General features: G+C 42.1%; 1 protein-coding gene across 1 annotated transcript in view; it reads left to right on the top strand.

Moving 5' to 3' along the window:
• Positions 1-26,571, top strand: part of LOC120939943 (probable assembly chaperone of rpl4) — a 639,324-nt gene that overhangs the window by 496,462 nt on the left and 116,291 nt on the right. The window contains exon 9 of the mRNA XM_040352408.1: positions 22,684-22,737. Within this exon, the coding sequence (XP_040208342.1) occupies positions 22,684-22,737 (54 nt within the window). The remainder of the gene's footprint in view (positions 1-22,683; positions 22,738-26,571) is intronic.

The raw sequence follows: 26,571 nt of genomic DNA, 5'->3' as shown, positions 1-26,571 counted from the left end.
TGACTGATAGGATCAGCAGGAGAGATAATGGAAGCACAAATACACAGAATGAATGAAGCAGGTGCAGGGAGATCCTTGCACTGCAAGTCCATCGGTACAGCTTTCTCTCCAGCATATAAAGCTATGCGGCACCGGAAGTGGGTCCAAAACTATTTTTCAGGAGGAATTCAAGACCAAAAGGTAGATTTTTCATTGTACGGCACAGGCACATATAAATCCCAATTCTGGGATACAATTAAACCCCCTCCCTTATTGCTGGGTTGAAATCAAAGTCTTGAAGCCCCAATCACATGTCAGGTTTTACTCCTCTCTGTTTACTTTCTACTGGGTCCTTTTTCTGGTTGTCCACATCACTGATTGAATGACGTGAACAATTTCTGTTGTGTGGCCAGTGGAGGGGCCCTGTTAAGATCTAGAAGAGAATTAACGTTGGACCAAGAGTAGTGAAGGGGACCAGATGGTGGGGGTTACCATGCTGCTTTGGATTAGTGTCCCCTGTAGACAGAAAAAGCATCAGCAAAGGACCTGGATGGGGGAATTCAGGTGACTATAACTGACTTCACAAGGTAAGGTAACCGTTAAGAGGATTGGTTGGGGGGTGACAGGAGGAAGGTATGAGAAAAGTAGATTTTGCCCTGAAGTTGGACATTTTAAGGTGCTTTGCCTAACATCGGACCACTTTAAAGGAAGCATACTGTGGTTTTGTATACATTTTTCTTCTGTATAGTGCAGACTAAAAAAAAACAAAAAGTTATTTTCTTTTTTTAAATTTTTAGCAAATGTAATACTTTGCAGTCTTCTATCCAGCTATATATAAGATAACACTTTGGGATCCCTTTCACATCCATCTCCCTCTTTACCACCTGCTATCAAATTCTGTTGATTACAGAACTCAATAGCTGAAGCAAAATTTTCACTTTTACAGTTTTGGGATTTTTTGATTCTGCTGTGCTGCCTCATGGGTAACCCATGGTGCTCTGGCAATCCTTGGTCATGCATTACATGTTTATTTTAGATTAAAAATTGTATATCAATAGTAAATCACGTATAAAACTCTATTAGGCTTCATGCACACTGAGCGTTAGCTCAGCTCCCCTAAATATTTTTCTCTTTGCAGGAGAAAATCTGCCTAAAAATGCAGGAAAAGCAGCATCTTGCACACATGTTTATGTACGTTTGCCATTAACATATTTTATTGGCTAGAATATTAAAATGGTTGTAAATGCACAAGGTTTTTTACCTTGGTGAATTCTATGCATGAAGGCAACCCCCCCCCCTAATATTTACCTTAGTGTGCCTACTTGGGTTCCCCCAGGGCAAGCTGCTTGCTGTGGGGGCACTCGGCGGTAGTAGACTAAGTACAGTAGATGGAAAAGGGGTTAGGACATTTGAAAATATTTATTTTGCTGTCTGTGCCTTCCTCCCATTTTCTTTTCCTTCTTTCACATGGAAATAGAATTAAGGGAAAATCTCCCCGATGGTGATCACAAGACTGTCCGAGCAGAATTGCCAATTCTGTGGTAGATGCAACAGTTCATTTTTGTATCCTCACCTTTGAAAAAAGGTGCAGAATTAAAGGCCTTCTGCTTATGAAAGCATGTGGTGATGGTTTTGTGCAATGAGCCGAGCCTGTCAAGAACAAAATCTGTTTTTATATGGTTACCCAAACACATTTCTGAGAGTACAAACAATATCATCCTGATACCTCTGCCAATTCCTTCTCTTGACAAATCTAATCACTTCAAGTTCAGAGTGTAACTATAAGCCTTGATACCTTCATCCATAATTTAGCACCGGTTGTTTACCGGTGCTCCCAGTGTTCTTGCAGAAGAAAGGGAAATGGTCTGATGGGATTGGCTTTAAGAATCAGGAAAAATAAAGGCTGCAATTTTTTATTTATTTTTTACAAGCGCTACATAATATAAGGTATTAGTATGTCTGGCATGCCCCAAAATGTCTCCAAAGCCCATCTTTTACAGTTAAACTTTTGTATGATGGCAGGAGATAAAAACCACCTATGTTCACTTTTCCCGGACAGTCAGCGGTTCATTGCTGTTATGATTGCCAAAGTTCTTTGTGGTGTTTGAGCGCCTGCTGTGCACATTTTATTAGGCATGCCCATGCAATGGCGAGGGCTTATAACTACAGAATGCAAAATAGGTTTTCCGCATCTGTGGTTACATCAACCCTTTCGCTGCCGGCGCCATTTTTGTGTTTTTGCACACATGCTTAAAATATCATTTGAACCCTAAAGATTACATAACCCCCCCCCCCCCCAAATATTATATACATGTGTTTTTCTGAAAGCAGCCATGCTAAAGCATAAACTAGTGGTATTTCCAATTTTTTATGTCACACGATATTACAGCAAGCAGCTAGTAAATGCAAAATTTCTGCAAGAAATGCACTAAAGTTAATTTTTAGGGCACACCTATTTTTTTTTTGATCCAAAATAAAGGTTTATTGAAGCACCAAAAGAAATTTACATACATCGAGAATACTTCCAATCATAAATCGTTAGACATCAATCCATTACACATTTCAGCTTTGGTAAACCATCGCAGTACATCATCCACCAACATGACAAAATCCACTCCCATCCCGTCCCTGCCTCCCCCCCCCCCCCCACACACATGCTTCTCCCGTCCCTAGTCCCGATAGGGCACACCTTAAATTTAATGTAATTCCTGACTAGGCCATAGGCCTCGTACACACGATAGGTTAACCAGAGGACACCGGTCTGATGGACCGTTTTCATCGGTCAAAACCGATCGTGTGTGGGCCCCATAGGTTATTTAACCATTGGTTAAAAAAAAGCCAACTTGCTTTAAATTTAACCGATGTATTCCTAACCGATAGGTCAAAACCGATCGTTAGTAGGCACGACCATCGGTTAAAAATCCACGCATGCTCAGAATCAAGTCGACACATGCTTGGAAGCATTGAACTTCATTTTTCTCAGCACGTCGTTGTGTTTTACGTCACCATGTTCTGACACGATCGGTTATTTAACCGATGGTGTGTGGGTGCGACAGACCATCAGTCAGCTTCATCGGTTAACCGATGACAACGGTCCTTCAGACCGTTCTCATCGCATGGACTGATCGTGTGTATGCGGCTTTAGATCTCCATAAAGATAATCTGTCTCTCAGTTGCTATGGCAGATAGACTGCTAGGGAGAGAGCCAGAGTAGTGACCTTTGCTACCAGAGGACCTGTCGCCTTACCAGGTACCACGCAAAACGACTGGTTGCTTGCAGCATGTTTTTCCCTTCATTTACCCATGACAACTACTCCCTCTTCCTTGTTTTGCTCAGTTAACCCTTTGAAGCAATGTTGCTTCATACCCTATGCGTTTGCAGACAGACAGTTCAAAGCCCAACATGCACCCCTTTGAATAACTTCAGACCAGGCTCATAATGGTTCAAAGGCTTTAATGACAAAGCTCAACATAACAGTTTAACAGGCAAGAGTCTTTATCCTAACTCTAGCTTTGGCTGCCCCAGCATACCTGCTTAGGAAGTCCCCACAAATGGTAAGTCCAGAATAGCAGAAGTCCATGACAACGGTGTCCTGATGAGTCTGTGTTCCTCAGAGTGGACCGCAAGTCCCAGCGGCCCTTTTATGTAATGGTGGTGTAAGTCTTCCTGGAGACTAATTGGTGGCTCTCTGGAGACCCTGCAGCCCCTGGGATCTGTACCCCTCTTCATTATATAATTACACAGGATGGTAGGCCGGGTCCTCAAAATGCCAGCAAACCTGGGAGAGGCAGTAAAAACATTAACCCCATCCTCCTGGCACAGGCAGCCATTACGAACTTACTTACAATAGGCAACTGGCCCACATGCTGGCACATAAAAACCTTGTGTGTGTGAGCCAATACCTCTGTAAAATAAGTAGGAGCTGGCTTCTATCCAGCAGAAATTACCTATGATTTCTTATTTTCTTTCTTATTTTGTTCTCACCCATCATTGAACATCTCAATCTGTTCATGTCCCCATTCCCCCCCAAATAACATGTCGGGATAATAAGGCCATCAATCTTGTTATAAAAATTCAAGCTTGGCCAAAGCTGTCATTTGTGGGGTTTGGATGTATCACCTCTGCATTTCACGGGGAAAGTTTAAGATACAGAGTTTAGCAATTACACGAAAATCAATACATCTTCTCAAATGATCAATTGGTTATCAGGAGAAACCCATGACGGGAGTCAGAGGCAATCTCGTGTGTGCCGCTGTCATCTCAGATTAATAGAGACATTTCCCAAGGGATGGAAAGTTGCGTTAATTTTAATTCTTTTAGACAGCCGTAAAGCACTTATCGGTGCTTAGAACAAATTGAGTCTTTGCTTAATGAGTCATTAAACACCAATGCTTTGTATATAATGAATACGACAAGACAATATTAACCAGATTCAGTCCTCTTTTGTTTGCTGCCACGTTTTAGCTTCATTTTGAAATGGTTGATTTAAATTGATCTTGGTGGTAGCCTCAGCTTAGAGACCTGCCCAGAGAATATCTGAACCACAGGTATCTTACAGGCTTCACTGCGGATAACTAATTAGAAATTAAATGCCTCAGTGTGTCAGAAAAAGTCAGTACTCCTATGGTGCTTGATATGGAAAATAGTATCTCATAATTTCAAATTAGAAGTCTTGTGCTTACAAGGGGCGACATGGAAGCATTACTTTGAAAGTCATTATTTAGGATGACTTTTGCAAATACAACACGACCAGGTGTGTGGACCAAGAGCTAACCGAGGTTCATCTTTTGTTTGTGAAATTTTACAATTGCATTGTTCTATTAACAACAGCATGTCAGATAGAAGGTAAAAAGTAAGGGCCAGATTCTGAAAGGACTTACGACGGCGCAGCGCCATGTACGCCGTCGTAACTCCTAATCCGACCCGTCGTATCTATGCGCCTGATTCTTAGAATCAGTTACGCATAGATATCCATTAGATCCGACAGGCGTAAGTCTCTTACGCCGTCGGATCTTAACTGCATTTTTTTTGGACCGCTAGGTGGCACTTCTGTCGAATTCCGCGTCGAGTATGCAAATTAGCTAGATACGCGAATTCCCGAACGTACGCGCGGCCGATGCAGTAAAGTTACGACATTTACGTTAGGCTTTTCCCGGTGTATTGTTGCTTCTGCTATATGAGGCATAAGTGCGGCGATGCAATTCTAGGCCGGCCGCTAGGTGGCGATTCCATTGCGTTCGGCGTAGAATATGCAAATGACTAGTTACAGTGATTCACGAACGTACGCTTTACCCTTCGCTCTAAATTTACGTTGTTTCCGTTGAGATACACCGCGTAAAACTAAGGCTGCCCTCTAGGTGGCCTAGCCAATGTTAAGTATGGCCGTCGTTGCCGCGTCAAAATTTGAAAAAGTTACGTCGTTTGCGTAAGTCATCCGTGAATGGGGCTGGACGTCATTTACGTTCACGTCGAAACCAATGACGTCCTTGCGGCGTACTTTGGAGCAATGCACACTGGGAAATTCCACGGACGACGCATGCGCCGTTCCGCAAAAACGTCAATCACGTCGGGTCACAGTAGTTTTACATAAAACACGCCCCCCCTGATCCAAATTTGAATTAGGAGGGCTTACGCCGGCCGATTTACGCTACGCCGCCGCAACTTACGGAGCAAGTGCTTTGAGAATACAGCACTTGCCCGTGTAAGTTGCGGAGGCGTAACGTAAATCAGATACGTTACGCCCGCACAATTTTACGCGGATGTACAAGAATCTGGCCCTAAAAGTCTAATACCTAGGGCCAGTAATAGGGCGAATACAGACAGTCCTTATGTACAGTGATGGAAAAAAGTATCTGATCCCTTGCTGATTTTGTACATTTGCCCACTGACAAAGAAATGATCAGTCTAGAATATTTAGTGGTAGGTTTGTTTTAACAGTGAGACAGAATAACAACAAAAATATACAGAAAAACATAACTTGGTACTTGGTGGCAAAACCCTTGTTGGCAATCACAGAGGTCAGACGTTTCTTGTAGTTGGCCACCAGGTTTGCACATATCTCAAGAGGGATTTTGTCTCACTCCTCTTTGCAGATCCTCTCCAAGTCATTAAAGTGACACTAAAGGTTTGAATATTTTTTTTTAAATAACAAACATGTCAAACTTACCTCCACTGTGCAGCTTGTTTTGCACAGAGTTGCCCCAAACGGTATCTTCTGGGGTCCCTCGATGGCTGTCTCGGCTCCTTCCCACTTCTGATAACCCCCTCTGGGAAGCGCTCTCTCAAGGGGGTTACCTTGCGGGCCCGCTCCCGAGTCCTGTATTCGGCATCCATAGCCGCCGACTACAGGACTCAGCCTCGGCCCTCGCGTCATTGGAGTTGATTGACAGCAGCGTAAGCCAATGGCTGCGCTGCTATCAATCTATCCAATGAAGAGCCGAGAAGACCGTGCAAAGGAAGAACGCTCAGGTAAGTAAAACGGGGGGACTGGGGGGGACAGTGATCGTAAGCTGTTTTTTCACCTGCATAGGATTCATTAAAGGGGTTGTAAAGGTTTTTTTTTTTTTTTCTAAATAGGTTCCTTTAAGCTAGTGCATTGTTGCTTCACTTACCTTTTCCTTTAATTTCCCTTCTAAATGTTTTTTTCTTTGTTTTCTTTGTCTGAATTTCTTACTTCCTGTTCCTTCTCAGTAAGGTGTTCAGTAAGCTGTTCTAAATGCCTTTCCACCGCTCAGATGATGGTGGAAAGCTTACTGAGGAGAAACAGGAAGTGAGAAATTCAAACAAAGAAAAAAAACATTTAAAAGGGAAATCGAAGGAAAAAGTAAGTGAACCAACAATGCACTAGCTTAAAGGAACCTATTTAGAATATAAGACGAACCTTTACAATCCCTTTAAGGTGAAAAAACATGAAACTTTACAACCCCTTTAATGTTTCGAGGCTGACATCTGGTAACTCGAAGCTTTAGCTCCCTCCACATATTTTCAATGGGATTAAGGTCTGGAGACTGGCTAGGCCACTTCAGGACCATAATGTGCTTCTTCTTGAGCCACTCCCTTGTTGCCTTGGCTGTGTATTTTGGGTCCTTGCCATGCTGGCATACCCTACCACAGGTAACAAGCTGAGATTCGAAGCACTCTCTTGAGACCAAATTCAAGCTCTTTGGCATCAACTCAACTTGCTGTGTTTCGAGGTGGAGGAATGCTGCCTATGACCCCAAGAACACCGACCCCACCATCAAACATTATGCTTTGGGGGTGTGTTACCGCTAAAGCAACAGGACAACTTGACCACATCGAAGGGACGATGGACGGGTCCATGTACCTTCAAATCTTGGGTGAAAACCTCCATCCCTCAGCCAGGGAATTAAAAATGGGTCGTGGATGGGTATTCCAGCATGACAATGACCCAAAACCCACGGCCAAGGCAACAAAGGAGTAGTTCAAGAAGAAGCACATTATAGTCCTGGAGTGGCCTAGTCAGTCTCCAGACCTTAATCCCATAGAAAATATGTGGAAAAAGCTGAAAGTTTACGTTCCCAAACGTCAGCCTCAAAACCTTAATGACTAGGAGAGGATCTGCAAAGAGGAGTGGGACAAAATCCCTCTAGAGATGTGTGCAAACTTGGCGGCCAACTACAAGAAGCGTCTGACCTCTGTGATTGCCAAAAAGAGTTTTGCCACCAAGTCATGTTTTGCGAAGAGGTCAAATACTCTTTTCACTCATTAAAATGCAAATCAATTTATAGCTTTTTTAAAATGCATTTTTATGGATATTTTTGTTGTTATTCTCTCTCACTGTTAAAATAAACCTACCATTAAAATTATAGACTGATCATTTCTTTGTCAGTGGGCAAACATACAAAATCAGCCGGGGATCAAATACTTTTCTGGCTGTTAGGACATGAGGTGATGGGAAGTTTCTCTAGGAGGCACACATCTGTAGTACAGTGGGAAGGTCCTGGTGACAACTGCCCCCTCATTTCTTGTCCTGGTGTCGCAGGCCCACGAAGAGAGGAATCTTCCCAGTGGAGTTACAGGCAGAAATAAAGATATTTTAGCCCTTCTTCACTTTATTAAAAATGTAAAAAATAACATAGGGGCAGATCCACAGAGAAATAGATTGGCGCAGCGTATCAGAGATACGCTACTCCGCCGTACCTTACCTGGTGTAATTTTGAATCCTTAAAGATTTCGCGCCGTAAGTTACGGCAGAGTAGTGTATCTCTGGCGGCGGAATTCAAATCGGCGATTAGGGGGCGTGATCCATTTAAATGAAGCACGTCCCCGCGCCAAATGAACTGTGCATGCTCCGTTTCTAAATTTCCAGCCGTGCATTGCGCGAAACGACGTCGCAAGGCCGTCATTTTTTAAACTTAGACGTGACTTACGTCCATCCCGATTCACAGACGACTTACGCAAAAAAAAGAAAAAATTAAAATTTCGAACCCAGGAACGACGGCCATACTTAACATGGCAAGTCCAACTATACGCGACGAAATAGCAGCTTTAACTATACGCCGGAAAAAGCCGACTACAGACAACGTAAAAAAAAGCGCCGGCCGCTCGTACCTTCGTGGATCGTCGGAAATATCTAATTTGCATACCCGACGCGGAAAACGACGTGAACGCCACCCAGCGGACGCAGAAGAATTGCATCTTAGATCCGAAGGCGTACGAAGACGTACACCTGTCGGATCTAACCCAGAAGCCGTCGTATCTTGTTTTGAGGATTCAAAACAACGATACGACACGGGAAATTTGAAAGTACGCCGGCGTACTCGTACTCGCTCGCCCTTAATGGCTGGAATTAGGCTTTAATTTTTTTAAATAATAAACAAATGTAGCTATTGATCATTATAATGTTTACTCCTAATTATCTTTTCAGATTACATTTTGAAAACTTTTTAGCAGTTGCCCTAAATTAACAGACAATCAAATGGACTGGCGGTTATTTTATGTTTTTATTAGTCGAAGCAAGCTTTATATTCACCTGTAAGGTATATAGAAGTGTTCGTGTACAGCAGACCTAATGCAGCGGTGTGTTAAGCTTGGGAAAATCAGCACAATTAACCTCAACTCTGAACTTTAATATACTCCGCTAAGAAACAAGCATGTGGAGCAGTGTGTTCGGCTGTATTTTAGCCACTGGCTAATGTTCGCTAAGTGGTTTCTGAAGTCCATTAGCAGGTAAAGATTTGCATTAAGAACCACTGTCAGGCTTGATTGCCGAAGTGTGTAATTTTTCCACCAGCTTAAACGTTGTATTTCCAGTAAAAAGTGGTCAGCCTTGTGTTAACATTTCCATTTACCAAGCTTTGGGCTGAAATCGTTGACCGTGGACAAAATCCTTTTTAAAAAATAATTTAAAGCAAGCCTGTCCTTGCTTGATACTACTATAACTGGCAACGGGAACAAACTTCTGGCATGCTAGGCAAAATGAGGCCACCCATTGCACTGGAGGGCCATCAGTACGTTGCAGAAAGAGGAGGGGCCAGAAGAGACGATTCTGTATTTTTTCATGCCGCCAGTAATAGTAGTTACATGAAAGGCCAAATGTGCTTTAACGTGTGCCAGGAAAAAAATAGAGACCGTAGAACACAGACTAGGTTGTCCCATAAATTAAACTTTCTTATGCAAGATTTCATTACGAGTCCCCCAAACCCACATTGTCGGTGCCGGCCAGGAATCCTGGCTCTGCCACTGAGTCAGTTACTGCGACCCGTTCGGGACGATCCCACAGTTCCCAAAACTTAGGGAAGTCCCTAATAACGATGGCCTTGTGTACCAAGTGGGGCATAAGTCCAACCGGATGGGTCACCGTACCTAAGTCGGTTTTAAAGTTAACAGTGGCTATAGGATACTCCCGGGTATCCCCATGCTGATGTTGCCCCAGTTTGGTTTGCTGACAGGCAGTGGCTTCCCTTGTTTGGGAGGCCAAACTTCAGTCCTGGCACCAAAAATCCTCCCCTAGCTTCTTGACATGCTTCCTACCCACTTCCCCCGTAACAGTCTTACCGGTTGCCTGGGGAGACCATGGCTTTAGGAGGAAAGTCTGTGCGGCTATAGGGTTGGTGACCACGCTCTTTGCAGCAAAGTATCTCTCCACAAGCTCCACCAGGTTGTTTGCCAACTTGGGGTCTCCTTGACTCACCCACTTCTGCAGGGGAACTGGTAGTGACCTCAGGAATTGGTCTATGACCACACACTCCACTATTTGTGGCCCATACAGGGACTCGGGCTGTAGCCATTTCCGCACCAGGTGGATTAGGTTGAACATCTGCAATCTTGGGGGCCTCTCATCTTGGAAGAACCAGCTGTGTACCCGCTGTGCACGAACTGCAAAGGTGACAGCAAGTCGCGCCAAGATTTCCTGCTTCACCATTTCATAGTCTCCTGCCTCTGCCGACTCCAGATCATAGTAGGCCTTCTGCGATTCTCCAGAAAGCAATGGGCGACCAGTCCTGCCCACTGGGTTTTAGTCGAACCTTCCCTCTCAGTGGTGCATTCAAACGTTAGTAGAAAGGCCTCTGGATCATCATCTGCAGTCATCTTGGAAAGAAATCGACCCACATGGATGACTGGGAGCTTGTCTCCAAAATCATTAATTATAGCAGGTGACCACTGTGCTAGCGTCTCCACAACCTCGGTCAGGGTTTTCCAATCAGCTTTTGCCTCAGTGGCTAGCTGTTCAAACAGCCTCTGCGATTGCTCCTGTATAATAGCATTAGTTTGCTGTTGTGCAGCGTTGGATAACACCATTTGTTTGAGAATTTCCTCCATGTTTTGTTACTTTTAGGTACGGGCCTTTTAAGTAATAACTTACTACTGCTGGTCGCAGCCTCCACCATATGTAACCTGGGGGACAGGTAGCGGGTAAGGATGAGCTCCGGCGTGTTTCGCAGAGCCCACGTGCAGAGCCCGCCAGGAAGTCGGCACTGCGCTAATCACAGGCAGTGAGACATTTCCCGATCTCTGCAGCCGCGCATCGGCACAATGTCTCACTGCCTGTGATTAGCGCAGTGCCGACTTCCTGGCGGGCTCTGCACGTGGGCTCTGCGAAACACGCCGGAGCTCATCCTTAGTAGCAGGTACAAAGCTCCCTGGGATGAGAGGTCTATCAGGCACAGATACCAAATCCAGTGAAGTAGTGACAAACTGTGCAGTGTTTATTTGTGATATATACAAGTCTATATACAGGTGCTGTACAATGTTCCAAAAACAAATTGGAACAAAAATAGCCAAACAAAAACCTACTGTAGCCGTGTCTTGGCACTAACTATACAATATTTACAGATCCTAACTACCAGGCTGAGCCAGCCTACAGTTTGTCAGCTTTCACATACACCGCTTAACCACTTGCTTACTGGGCACATATACCCCCCTCCTGCCCAGGTGAAATTTCAGCTTCCGGCTCTGCGTCGCTTTAACTTACAATTGCGCGGTCATGCGACCTGGCTCCCCAACAAAATTGGCGTCCTTTTTTCCCCACAAGTAGAGCTTTCTTTTAGTGGTATTTGATCACCTCTGCGGTTTTTATTTTTTGCGCTATAAACAAAAAAAGAGCGAAAATTATGAAAAAAAAATCAATATTTTTTACTTGTTGCTATAATAAATAGCCCAATTTTTTTTAAAAAAAACATTATTTTTTTCTCAGTCTAGGCCGATATGTATTCTTCTACATGTTTTTGGTAAAAAAAAAAATCGCAATAAGCGACTGGTTTGCGCAAAAGTTATAGTGCCTACAAAATAGGTGACAGAATTATTATTATTTTTTATTATTTTTTTTTTACTAGTAATGGCAGCGAGCTGCGATTTTTATTGGGACTGCGACATTATGACGGACACATTTTTGGCACCATTCACATTTATACTGCGATCAGTGCTATAAATATGCACTAATTACTGTATAAATGTGACTGGCAGGGAAGGGGTTAACACTAGAGGGTGAGGAAGGGGTTAAATGTGTACCCTGCATAGTGTTTCTAACTGTGGGGGAAGGGGACTGACTGGGGGAGGTGACCGATCTGTGTCCCTTTGTACAAGGGACACAGATCGGTCTCCTCTCTCCCTGACAGGACGTGGATCTGTGTGTGTCTGTGTAATTGCCGATCGCGGGTGCCTGGCGGACATTGCAGCCACCAGGCACGCGCATCGGCATCTCAGTGATGCGGCGGGCACGTGCTCGCCCCCCAGTGGCCGGAGGCAGTATATAGACGGCCTCCCGGAAATTGGCATCCACCCTGCGTCCGTATAAAGTCTTACCGTCAGGAAGTGGTTAATAGCTTTTACCAACCTGTTGCTCTCCTGGACAGAATTTGTCTGAGGTTCCCAGGCCAAGCGCACTGGCTGTCTGTCTCAGGTGAGTTTAAATTCACCTGCGGGAGAGGACCTTGCTGGACTGAATTCTGTTCAAACCTGTTATTCGTCGCAATGATGCAAGAAAAAGCCAGGATTTCAAAGTTGTTGGCTGTCTTTAATTTCAAATGCTTTAAAAATAAATATGTAACAGCAGGATAGACAGCTCTGCAATCTTTAGCGTGCATATATATGAAGAATAACTCCCGCTAGATATATGAATGCAAAATGACAAACTGTGTTTGAAATGCATAGCACCCATATCACTAATAGCTCATGTCTACTCTGGATTCATACCGCCAAGATTAGCTGCTCCTAGTTCACATAAATTAATGATGTCTCGGGGAATTGTCTTCAAAAGAAGCAATTAATGTTTGCATACAGTCATTGTTAATTTATATATTGGTATTAAACGGGAATATAGACAGAATTCATCATCTCTTCTCTCTTCTTTACCTGCTGCTAGTTTTATTAATGTTGCTTGATTCCCCAACTATGACTTTGTTGTAATGTCGGCGTAATTTCAGTTTTGTAAATATTAATTTGAGAAACTCTGTAGAGATGCCAAGCGTTGGGCAGCTTTGAATGCTGATATATTGTTAGAGAGGATGAAAAAATTTCTGGTTTAGGCCCCTTTCACACGGGGCGGATCAGTAATGATCCGCCCCGTGAACCTCCGCTTGCTCAGCGGGGATCACTCCGTTGATCCCTGCTGAGCCGGCGGATGACAGGGCGGTCCCCGCACACTGTGCAGGGACCGCCCTGTCTCTTCTCCGTTCTCCCCTATGGGGGGGATCGGATGAACACGGACCGTCTGTCCGTGTTCACCCGATCCGCCAGACGGATGGAAAAGTAGGTTTTTCCTCTGTCACACTTTGGCGGGTCGGATGTCAGCGGGCATGTCACCGCTGACATCCGCGGGTCCATAGAGGCGCACAGAGCGCCCCCCCGTTCAGGTCCGCCAAAAAAACTGGCAGGCGGACCTGAATGGGCCACCCATGTGAAGAGCCCTTAAAGCCTAATTCCAGGCTAAACATTTTTTTTTAGTTTAGCATAGTAGGGCTAGAGGCTCTGTCATGTATTTATTCCTAAAAAGGAAAAATTATGGCACTGGAGCCCACAATGGAGCTAACTAGCCCAAATTTATGTGAAATAATGACCGGTTCATACCAGTGCATTTCCTAAAAGTGGTTGTGAACTCTTACATATAGTGCCTCCGGAAAGTATTCACAGCGCTTCACTTTTTCCACATTTTGTTATGTTACAGCCCTATTCCAAAATGGATTAAATATATTTTTTCCTCAAAATTCTACAAACAATACACCATGATGACAATGTGAAAGAAGCTTGTTTGAAATCTTTGCAAATTTATAAAGTAAAAAAATAAAAAAATCACACATCTGGGGAAATCTAGGATGGAAAAGGACCTGGGGTCCTAGTAGATGATGTCTCAGCAATGGCATGCAATGCCAAGGTGCTGCTAACAAAGCAAACAGAATATTGACATGCATTAAAAAGGGGATTAACTCCAGAGCAAAAACGATAATTCTCCCACTTTACAAGACTCTGGTCCGGCCGCACCTGAAGTATGCTGTCCAGTTCTGGGCACCAGTCCTGAGGAACAGGCAGACTAGGGTAACCGAGGGACAGGCAAAAGGTCAGGGTCACAGGAAAACAGGAGAAGTCAGGGACGAGCCAAAAACGGTACACAGGAAGGTAAACGTAGCACACTGCAGACAGGAACTTAAGCTAATAACAAGGTTGAACAGCAAAGCAGACCTGCAGTGCGACAGTTAATATAGACTTCCTGGGATGGCCTGGGGTGGGGCCATACAGGAAGGAGAGATGATAAAAAGGCAACCAGAAGAGGGTCAGGCCTCTAATGGACACATGAGGAGAAGGTAAGCTGCCAGATATTATTGCATGTCCATGACAGGAACAATTGGCTACAAAAATCATCCACCACACAGCGTGCAAATGGTGACTCCGCTCCCCTCTAGGTCTACACTCACCAGATGAAGTTGCCTTGCACTCTCATGCTCGGCAAATAAGCAACAACCCACACAGAGTTAAATTATCCATCGATATCCAATAGTGAAAGTAGATCTTATGGGCAATCCACATATAAAGAAACAAAGTGCTCCAATAGTGCAGTACCGTTTAATGAAAATGTATTAAAGTTAAAAAGCTTCAAATATTGCACTCACATGGAATCAAATAAGGCATGTAACAAATCCACTGCAGCAGCAAGGAACTGGCATAGCATGGTCACAACGGACCCAACATGTGTAAACGGTATCTCCCCCACACAAAGTCGTAAACCTCGGAACGTCACTTCCGGTGTTACGTCCTACGTCACAAATGGTTACCGTACAGCCACGTCCCGACGAGTTTCGTCATTAAGACTTCCTCCTTTGATTGCTATTTTCAGAAGCTGCTGGGGATCATAGGCACACCACAGGTTCTTTTTAAGGCCAACTAAGTCACAACATATGAACATAAGAATCCAGATATTCAGATGACCATAGAGGGAGCATTTGCAACTCTATAAGAAAGACATTAATACAAATACGGAACATCAAGCAGCAATGTGCAAAATTATTTTAAGGTAAATAATAATAAAATGATTATAAAATAATTATATCATAATAATAATTATATTGTATTAATAAATATAATATTTTATATATATATATATATATATATATATATATATATATATATATATATATATATATATATATATATATAAATTATTATAATAATAATAAAAGTATTTGCAAAAGGATGGGTTTTAATAAAAAAATAATATGTCTGCAAAACTGCATGTACATTCTTTCTATGAGAATACCAGAAAAATCAAGTTACTAGGCTATTTTCTCCAAGACGGATGTTCTTGATTCATGAATCAGGAAAATATCACATTATGGCCACTAGATGAGGCTGATGGTTTTACTATATAACTATTTGTTTTCTCTCATCATCAGCGAGAGATGGAGAGAAACTATCCTAGAAACATTTGATGATGACGGTATTTGCACAGAACAAATGTAAATGCCTTTTCACAGAATGACTAGCAGAATAAATAAATACACACCATTGTGCATAATACCCTTTAGTTTGCCTTTAAGCAATAACAAGCCTGCAGGTTGAAGAGTGATAATGCCTTGCATGGCTTCGCAGTGGCTACCCTTGGCAGCGCTGCTAGATTTAGTTATGAAAATTTTATGAAAACAGTGGGTGATATAACCAATATATTCCTTCCTAAATAGAAAGTAGCCTTAAGTGAATTACAGCAACGGACTTCCAGTTTCTTTCTTACCTTTCTGTGCATTAAAAATAAAAATATGTAATTCAATCATGGCAAATAATTATTATTTTTTTTATTTATTTTTTCAATGCAAGTACCTGAATTTGCTTCTGTATCATACTCTTGCAGTCCCTAAAGAGCAAACTGCAGGCTGATTGAGAAGCAGCACCAGAAGCCAATTTGTTGAACTACAGAACTCATCTGTTCTAGGAAGGAACATGCTGGTAGGAGGAGAGAGAAGAGTGACAGAGAGGCGCTCATCAGTCTACTGCTTCTTCATTCACTGTCCAGTCACAGGCTAGGGGAGAGGCAGGATCTGTGGGTGTTAGAGAATAAAATTAGGTCTCCTTTCCTGGAAAATGAGGGCTGTGCTGTGTAAATATCGGGACTGGATGGACAGAAATACAAATGCTTTGGGGGGTAATATGGCTCCCATATACAGTAAAACCTTGGTTTAAGAGTAACTTGTAGACATGTGCACTGCCCAAAAAATCTTTTTTTTCGTTTGTTATTTTCGTTTTTTTATTTTTTCGGAAATTCGGGAAATTGAAAAAAAAAAATCGTTTTTGTTTCATTAATTTTTTTAATTTTTTCGTAAATTCGGGAAAATCTATAAATAATTTGTTTGCGTTTTATTAGTTTACTTGCTTTTTTCGTAAATTCAGAGTTTTCGGATTTCCGAAAAAGCAAAAAACGTATAAAACGGAAAAAACAAAATTTCCGAAAAAAACGAATGAAACGAAAATTAGAAATTTTCGAAAATTCAAAATTTCGAAAATTCAAAATTTCGAAAATTCAAAATTGCAAAAATCGAAAATGAAAAATTAGAAAAATAAAAAATTTGAATATTCGTAAAATTTGAATATTCGAAATTTGAATATTCGAAATGTGAAAATTCGAAATGTGAAAATTCGAAATGTGAAAATTCGAAATGTGAAAATTCGAAATGTGAAAATTCGAAATTTGAAAATTAGAAAATTCAAAAAATGAAAAATCCAAAATTTCGAAAATTCTGAGTTTCTAAAATTAAGAAAAAAAACTAAATTTTTCGTATTTGCGAATTTCTGAAAATCCGAATTTCCAAAATTCGGAAATTAAAAAATTTGGAAATCCGAAAATTAGGAAGTTTTTACTGTAATAATATTACTACTATACAGGATTTATATAGCACCAAAAGTTTGCGCAGGACTTAACATGAAGGCAAACATTTTCAGGGATCGTCTAAAGATGTTTACAGATGTTTTTAGATTGAATTTTTGCACAAGAAATGTACACACATTGAAAACCTTTATGGACAAACAGCTGGGTAGAAGAAATCCAAGATAGTGTAACAAAGACAATACACCAAGATATTCTTGTACCTCATACAGGGTCCAGTGAAAGCTCCCAAGTTTCCCGCCTCCCGTGCATTGGTGCATTGACTGGGGAGGCGGGAATGGGTGTGTATGCTAGGGGTGGTAGGGGTGGCGTGTGGCGGATTGTGTCCACGAGAACTTTGCTTGGTCTCGATAGGCGATGTAAAAAAAAAAAGGCTCTGCGCATGCGTGATGCCGTTAAGCCTAATGGGAACTGTAGTTCCCATTAGGCCGAGACGTAGCTATAATGCACGAGCAACGCAAACCAGGAAATGAGTGATACTAATGATTCAAGAATGATGGAGGATGATATACAAGCTCAATTTTAACAGGTATATAACTATTTATAATGGCAATCATTACTTTTTTCTATATCAGCACCTGTCAGATGTTAATTTAAAGCGGAGTTCCACCTTGAATTTTTTTTTTACACCAAAAATAAATAAATAAATAAAATTTAAAAAAAAAAACATTTTTTACTCACCCTAAATAGCTGTTGCTATGCGGAAGTGTCGAATCTGCCTCTTCATCTTCCGCAGTAGATTCTCTTCCTCGGTTTCTTCTTGTGAATGGGGCGCGCTGCATTCTGGAAACTGTGTGTATCCTAGAAAGCAGCCGGCCCATTCACAAAGCGCCGTGCTGCTCGCGCATGCGCAGTAGGAAACGGGCAGTGAAGCTGCACGGCTTTACTTTTTTTTTACCCTTACTGTGGATGGCGGCGCTTGGAGCTACCAGGATCGAGGATCGGCCTCGGCGGCGGCCGACATCGCTGGCGACTAGGACGGGTATGTTATTAAAAGTCAGCAGCTACAGTGTTAGTAGCTGCTGACTTTTTTTTTTTTTTTTTTTTTTGAACGGACCTCCGCTTTAAGTGGAAAACATTTTTATCTTTACAACCCCTTTAAGGTTTCCCAACAGCGCTCTTTCAGATCTGGAGACACCATAATACACGAGACAGGTTATGCGTTCATATGGTATCTTATTTTACTGAAAAAGGTCATACAGTATATATTGGCTTACAGAGCAAAAGAAAGGGGAGGGGCTGTTTTATGGTTACATGACTATGAAACAAAACAGGTTTTGTTCATCACTTAACAGAAGATGGATACCTGGTCATAAAGCTTTGCCTGGGGTTAAAAACCGGATTCCAGGCTTGACCGACAACAACCTAATGGTGGGTGTGTTATACAAACATTCTTACATACCATACAGATACATAGAGATACAATACAAGAGGGAATATACAGTTAAGCTAGGTAAAATACATTTCAGATGGCGACGTAATTCATATATATTATTACAATTATTTCAGTGAGTAGGAAGGAAACAACGAGAAAGTAAAGAAAAGAAAGAAAAAGTCCAGATGCATGAGTACACTCACCATCTATCTGTTATGTTGAAAAATGCTTAGGAGACCACATGGAGTTCATCAAAACTTCGGGAACTGCATCAGAACTCCAAGGGTTGCTACATTTTCAAAAATTGATTATGGGAATTATTTAGTAGTGACGTTTATTTTTCATTTATCAGGGTGCCTGTAACTCTATGTTTGATTTAATCAAAACTAAAGACCAGTGTCCTCCATGTCTGCGCTATTGTTTGCTTAGTGGCCATATAGTCGTTGAAGATCAAACACTGCTGATATCTGGTTTTATGAAACATAGTTTTGTGTAATAAGGCTTTCCAAGGACAACATGTGGTTTTCCTAATATGTATCCTCTGCTTATGTATTTTTTAATGATAAGGATACGTTTATTAGATCTTTCAAGGACATAAACTTACAAGAGTAGGGAACACGATAAATGGCACAGGATGAACACCTCAAATCAAACACTTTATATTTTCCGTCTTTTATATGGTTTATTTTTCTATATTCCTTTAGAAGGTGTAAAATCATTTTTTCAGTCTAGCCAATGTTATTTTACCAGACAACCAGTCTTGATGTTAAATTGCTACAAGGCATCTTAATTATTGAACCTCTATAGGGAAAACTGCCTCTAAAAAACTGATGGGCAGGGATTGGTGGAGCTCAGAGGAAAAATAATGCTAAAAGTGTGTTATCAGTATGTTCACTAGTCATGTAAACTGCAGGTAGGTAGGTGCTGGGCGCAGTAATGCCACTGCAGAATGGCTTGCCCTGTTATAGGAAAAGTTTTTGATCAGCTACCCATCAACTTGATTTTAGCACCACATCCCTGGAATAAGTAGATAAACACAGGAGGTATTGGGGATTTTTTAGGTGCAAAGTAGTGTTGCAAATAATATCAAATATAGGGCCAGATTCACAAAGGAAATACGCCAGAGTATCTACTGATACTCTGGCGTATTTTCAAATTTGCCGCGTCGTATCTTTATTTGTAATTCACAAAAAAGATTTGACGGCTTTTGGCTAAGATCCGACAGGCGTACGGCTTCGTACACCTTCGGATCCTAGGTGTAATTTTCCGGCGGCCGCTGGGTGGAGTTTGCGTCGTTTTCCAGCGTCAGGGTATGCAAATTAGCTGATTACGGCGATCCACGAAGATACGCGCGTTCGTCGCAATCTCTTACGTCGTCGCTAGTTGGTTTTTCCCGTCGCAAATTTAGGCCTGCTTTTTCATGGCTTATATTTAGAACAGCCATGTTAAAGTATGGCCGTCGTTCCCGCGTCGAATTTCAATTTTTTTTTTTTGCGTAAGACGTCCGGGAATACGAAACGACGTAACGCACGTCGCCGTTCAAAAAAATGTCAGGGCGCTGTAATTTTGCGCAAAGCACGTCGGGAAATTTTCACACGGAGCATGCGCAGAACATTCGGCGCGGGAACGCGCCTAATTTAAATGGTACACGCCCCATTTGAATTAGGCGGGCTTGCGCCGGACGGCTTTACGTTACACCGCCGTAAGTTTACACGCAAGTGCTTGGTGAATCAGGCACTTGTGCTGAAAACTTGCGGCGGTGTAACGTAAAGGGGATACGTTACGCCGCCGCATTTGTACCTGAATCTGGCCCATAGTATTTAAAAAAGAACAATTTTTTTTTTTTTTTTTTAAATAATAACAATTGGCAAGTGCAATAAGACACAATACTAGCAAGACAGCACTGTAAGATGGATTTCCCAACATGTTTCACCCATATGTCGGACTTCTTCAGGGGAGGCTGTACAGTTTAGAAGTACAAGCCTTCTATCAAAGAAACACAACAACATATATTTGTGTCATAATCAATTAATTTAAAGTTACATATCATATATATTACATTTATTTAAATACATAGCTTATTACATGCATGTGCATCTCTAATTTAAAGGTTCGATCACCTTGAAATTAGAGATACACATGCATGTAATAAGCTGCTATGTTTTTAAATCAATGTAATATATATGATATGTAACTTTAAATTAATTGATTATGACACAAATATATGTTGTTGTGTTTCTTTGATAGAAGGCTTGTACTTCCAAACTGGACAGCCTTCCCTGAAGAAGCCCAACAAATGGGCGAAAAACATGTTGGGAAATCCATCTTACAGTGCTGTCTTGCTAGTGTTGTGTCTTATTGTACTTGCCAATTGTTATTATTTTTAGCATTTTTTTGCATACATGTGCATCTCTAATTTAAAGGTTCGATCGCCTTGAAATTAGAAATGCACATGCATGTAATAAAAAAGAACAAAAAGCGGCGCCCTCTAAGCGTAGTATAAGGTTTAATGAGGCGAACAAACAACAATAATTCATATGTAAGGTTACTCACAAAAGTAGAGGGAATAAAAGTGTTTGAATACTGGTGTCATCTGAGGCTGGCGTCCGGAAGGTGTAGACTCTGCTGGAAAGGTCTCTGATGCAAGCTTCAGGCAGCGTGATGGTTTATCTTCACGATGATGGCCGTGGGGGGTGTCTCAGGGGATCCCCGGATGGTATCGCAGCACTAGTACTGGGGGAACAGAGACGCCACCTTCGGCGCGGTGGAACGCAGCCGTGGAGCGCAAACCAGTCGTACGTCACTTCGTACGTCACTTCCGGGTGAAACCTCAGGGTGATGCGCGCGTTCGAGACATGCGTGTCTCTTCGTCAGGCTCTATGCTGTAATATGCTGCTATGTTTTTAAATATACAGTACAGACCAAAAGTTTGGACACACCTTCTCATTCAAAGAGTTTTCTTTATTTTCATGACTATGAAAATTGTAGATTCACATTGAAGGCATCAAAACTATGAAGTAACACATGTGGAATTATACATAACAAAAAAGTGTGAAACAACTGAAAATATATTTCATATTCTAGGTTCTTCAAAGTAGCCACCTTTTGCTTTGATGAGCTTCAAGAGGTAGTCACCTGGCGCAGCACCCCATCACTCTCCTTCTTGGTCAAATAGCCCTTACACAGCCTGGAGGTGTGTTTGGGGTCATTGTCCTGTTGAAAAATAAATGATGGTCCAACTAAACGCAAACCGGATGTAATAGCATTCAGCTGCAAGATGCTGTGGTAGCCATGCTGGTTCAGTATGCCTTCAATTTTGATTAAATCCCCAACAGTGTCACCAGCAAAGCACCCCCACACCATCACACCTTCTCCTCCATGCTTCACGGTGGGAACCAGGCATGTAGAGTCCATCCGTTCACCTTTTCTGCGTCGCACAAAGACACGGGAGTTGGACCCAAAGATCTCAAGTTTGGACTCATCAGACCAAAGCACAGATTTCCACTGGTCTAATGTCCATTCCTTGTGTTCTTTAGCCCAAACAAGTCTCTTCTGCTTGTTGCCTTTCTTTAGCAGTGGTTTCCTAGCAGATATTCTACCATGAAGGCCTGATTCACACAGTCTCCTCTTACCAGTTCTAGAGATGTGTCTGCTGCAAATGGTGGCTACTTTGAGGAACCTAGAATATGAAATATATTTTCAGTTGTTTCACACTTTTTTGTTATGTAGAATTCCACATGTGTTAATTCATAGTTTTGATGCCTTCAGTGGGAATCTACAATTTTCATAGTCATTAAAATAAAGAAAACTCTTTGAATTAGAAGGTGTGTCCAAACTTTTGGTCTGTACTGTATATGTAATATATATGATATGTAACTGTAAATTAATTGATTATGATACATATATGTTTTTGTGTTTCTTTGACAGAAGGCTTGTACTTCCAAACTGGACAGCCTCCCCTAAAGAAGCCCGACATATGAGTGAAACATATTGGGAAATCTTTCTTACAGTGCTTTCTTGATAGTATTGTGTCTTATTGTACTTGCCGATTGTTATTATTTTTAACAATTTTTTATTTTGTTCTTCAAAATAAATTATTTTTAAATACTATATTTGATATTATTTGCAACACTACTTTGCACCTAAAAAATCCCCAATACCTCCTGTGTTTATCTATTTTCCCTGTTATAGTCTTCATTGCAAGGGAGGGGGGGGGGGGGGCTTAACAAACGTAAGGGCATGGGACTTGGCAAGTGCAACAATTCCAATCTTAGGAGTTTAGCTGTATGTCTGGATTTGCCCTTTAAGATTCTTCACTTTGTTTTGCTGTTCACCATATGCACATGAACTGTAAATGCATTAGTACACTCTAACGCCCTCCAGTCACTTATCATTGTTAGGTTTTATTGCACGACTTGAACCCTTTGTTTAATAACGTAATGCACCATAAATTTTCCTCTCAAGTATAAATAATTGATTGATGATTAATACTTTGTTTTTCAGCTTGCCGCTGAGATTCTGGAAGGTCTTTTGGAAGAAGACGATGAAGTAATACAGGTATGTAAAACAATGACTACAATAACAAGTAGATTAACTTTTGTGGGAAATATTATTGTGCCTTACTTGTATTATTGAGCTGTGAACATTGCTTGAATGTTTATTTACCGCAACTGCTTTCTACCCACTGTGGCGTCTGTATTATCCTTCATGGTGAGAAGTTTTCTTGTGCAAACATCATAAAGAAATACCATTCAGCCATGGTGATCACCACAATACAAGCCCCTGTTTAGAACCCAACGATGTGTTGAACACACAATGTATGCAGTGTAGTCCACAAAATGAGTAAATCCACCCACATATCAATCATCTGGGGAGCACAGTTATAATACAAATCCAACGTTTTTTGGAAATCCAAGAGTGAGAAACCTACGAATGTAACATTTAGAACCCGACTCAGTTCTTATTTAAACCCAACACTTACCATACAATTTTGAATTTGTCCCAACCTATACACTATATTGTCAAAAGTATTGGGACACCTGCCTTTACACACACAAACTTTATTAGCATCCCAGTTTAGTCCGTAGGGTTCAGTATTGAGTTGGCCCACCCTTTGCAGCTATAACAACTTCAACTCTTCTGGGAAGGCTGTCCACAAGGTTTAGGAGTGTGTCTATGGGAATGTTTGACCTTTCTTCCAGAAGCACCTTTGTGAGGTCAGGCACTGATGTTGGCTTGCAGTCTCCACTCCAATTCATCCCAAAGGTAATCTATCGGATTGAGGTTTTTATGGACCTTGCTTTATGCACTGGTCCAAATCATTTGGTGGAGGGGGGATTATGGTGTGGGGGTTGTTTTTTAGGTGTTTGGCTTGGCCCTTTAGTTCCAGTGAAGGGAGCTTTTAAGATGTCAGCATACCAAGACATTTTGGACAATTTCATGCTCCCAACTTTGTGGGAACAGTTTGGGGATGGCCCCTTCCTGCTCCAACATGACTTTGCACACCAATGCACCAAGCAATGTCCATAAAGACATGGATGAGTGAGTTTGGTGATCAGTTTACATGCCTTCATCATAGGCAGCCCTGCTCTGTCCTTCTCTGTCCTCCTCTCCCTTCTTTCAGCCTCCCTGCCTGTCACTAGATAGTGCCCGCACCTCCTCCCCTCCTGCTGCTATCGTACTTTATCATTTTCTTGCAATCCCCTGTGTTAAATAATGTAATGTCTCCACTGTATATGCTTTATTTTAAAAATGCCCCTGTATACTTTATTTCAGAGCGCTCATGTGCTAGCCGCCTCTCTCCTCCTCCCAAATGACATCAGCGGGGGATTATATGCCCTTCCTGCTGTAGCTGTCAGATCTGGACAGGAAACAACGGACTGTCATGTGAGCGGCGCTGTGAAATAAGGTGTAATTTTCTTAATATAAGCATATACAGTGGATACATTGCATTATTTAACACAGTGGATAGTCAGAAAATGATAAAGTGGGTTTATAACCCACTTTACCCTTAATCCCAACTGTGAAGCATGGTGTAGTATAGAAATTACATGATGTGAATCACTTTGCATCCTCAAGACTTGGTTGAAGTGGTATCATCAACGATCTAATAAACTAAAAGTCAGATTTAAAAAATCCTACAATAGTATGTCACTTTTTCTGTTTGCGATTTAAGATGGGGCGTCATCCAGTGTGACTAGGAACTGAAATGCAAGAGTGAATCTGGACAGAAACATTTATTATCATTTGTGCACAAATGAGCCTTTTATTTCTTTGTCACATAGAACCCCTTTAAAATTGTCTTTGTGTTTAATGTTCTGCTTCAAGACATTCTGTCTAACCAGCCGATGCCTTTTTATTTTCCGTTTACTGTTACTGTTACAAGAGCCCTTCAGTGCGTTACTCCTGGTCTTACCTTGCAAACGACGCATTTCCAAACATTCGTCTTCATTTAAAATACGTTTCACCAATTTATCGGGCACAATTCTTTTTTGGATAACACATTTTTAATGATTTACTGTATGCAGAAAGTTCTCCATTCCTTCCATCATTGTGCAGTTCCATCTGTGGGTCTCTGCATTGTGTGCTGTACATTATGTTAAAGCGGTAGTTCACCCTCACTGACATGATTTTTCCATCGAGACAGGCATTGTAGCGCGAGCTACAGTATGCCTGTCCCGATTTTTTTACCCCCGTACTCACTGTGTACTCGTACATTAAAGATTTCGGCTCCCGCGGGGAATGGGCGTGCCTATGGAGAGGGAGGATGATTGACGGCCGGCCCTGGCACGTCACTCTCCCCGAAGACAGCCGGAGTAGGTCTCGGCTCTTCACGGCGCCTGCGCACAGGCTATGCGCAGGCGCCGTGAAGAGCCAAGCCTATTTCGGCTATTTCCGGAGAAGCGTGACGCGCCAGAGCCGGCCGTCAATCATCCTCCGTCTCCATAGGCACGTCTATCCTCCGTCTCCATGGGTTTATAGGGTGAACCCCCGCTTTAAGTGATTGGCAAGTTTGGTAAGCACAAAATTAACAAGCAAAATAAACATTATATACCCACAATAGCATGACTTAGAATAAAAAGAGGACAAGACAGAGCTAAATATGCATAAAACATATTGTTGCCATTGGGTGTACCTTCATCATTCCCAAACTACTTGGAAATGCATTAACACCTTTAACACATTTAAAGACCTAACGCACACAAGGTGTTAAAACGTGTCTGTTGGAGGCATTTGACCTTTGTCTCTTAAAGTGGCAGAAGGTCTTTTTTATTTTAATGCATTCTATGCATGAAGATGATAAACATTCTCTGTGCAGCAGCCCCCCCCCCCCCTAATAATTACCTGAGCCCCATCTATTTTCAGCAATGTTGTACAAGAACCATGGCTGCCCGGGACTCTCCCTCTGCCATTGGCCTGCCGCTGCTGTCAATCAAAGTCAGTGAGCCAATGAGGAGACAGAGGGGACAGCTCACTTAGCAAGGGGGGGGTGGAGCCAGGAGCACAGGAGGCATTGGAGCTGCTCTGTGCAAAACCACTGCTCAGAGCAGGTAAGTATAACATGTTTGTTATTTTTTAACAACAACAAAAAAGTTAAAGCGTTTGTTTTGCTAAAAAAAATTGATCCCGTCCCTTTAAAGCATGTTATACAGCACAGTGCTTGCGCTGTGTAATTTGGCCCCCTGTAACACCTGAAATACCTGGCTGATCCTGCCAGTTTCTACCCCCCCCCCCCCCGCAAACTGACCACGGTTCATCATTGCTGCTGAGCACTGACACCGTGGTTAGTTTACGTGCCTCCATGACCTGCAGCTCTCCTCTGTCCTTCTCTCCCTGCTCCCCTTCCTGCCTGTCAGCTAGTGATAGCGCCTGCCCCTCCCCTCCCCTCCTGCTGAAAAAACATATACATGTTTATACTATCCCCTCTGTCTCTTAATGCTGTGTGCCATTGTGTATGTGATTTATAAAAAAAATTGCCATCTACACCTGATCTCAGAGTGCCCCTCGGGTGCTCACGTGACCAGCCGCCATTCTCCTCTCCTCGCAACTGACATCAGCAGGGGATTCTTGGCCCCTCCCGCTGCAGCTGTCAAATGAGGAGAGGAGAGAGGCAGTCACGTGAGGGGCGCTCTGAAATCAGGTATAGACAGTGCCGCTGGCCACATGGCAAAAAATTGGTTGCTGCCCCCCCTAAAATATGTGTAAATGCGCCTAAATGCTATATGCGTTTAGCATTTAAGCTTTCATTTCAGTAGCCATAATAAATTGATATTCTGGCAATGAATAAATGCCCAAATGCTTGATGCGCCCAAACCCATGTTCAAGATGCAGCCTACACCCACAATGAACTGATTGTGGTTGCAAGGCTTTGCAAACTCATATTCAAAAAAT

The sequence above is a fragment of the Rana temporaria genome, chromosome 5, assembly GCF_905171775.1.
Source record: "Rana temporaria chromosome 5, aRanTem1.1, whole genome shotgun sequence".
NCBI classification, from domain to species: Eukaryota; Metazoa; Chordata; class Amphibia; order Anura; family Ranidae; genus Rana; species Rana temporaria.
Note: the sequence above shows the minus strand (reverse complement) of the source record. Positions and strands in the feature narration are given on the sequence as shown.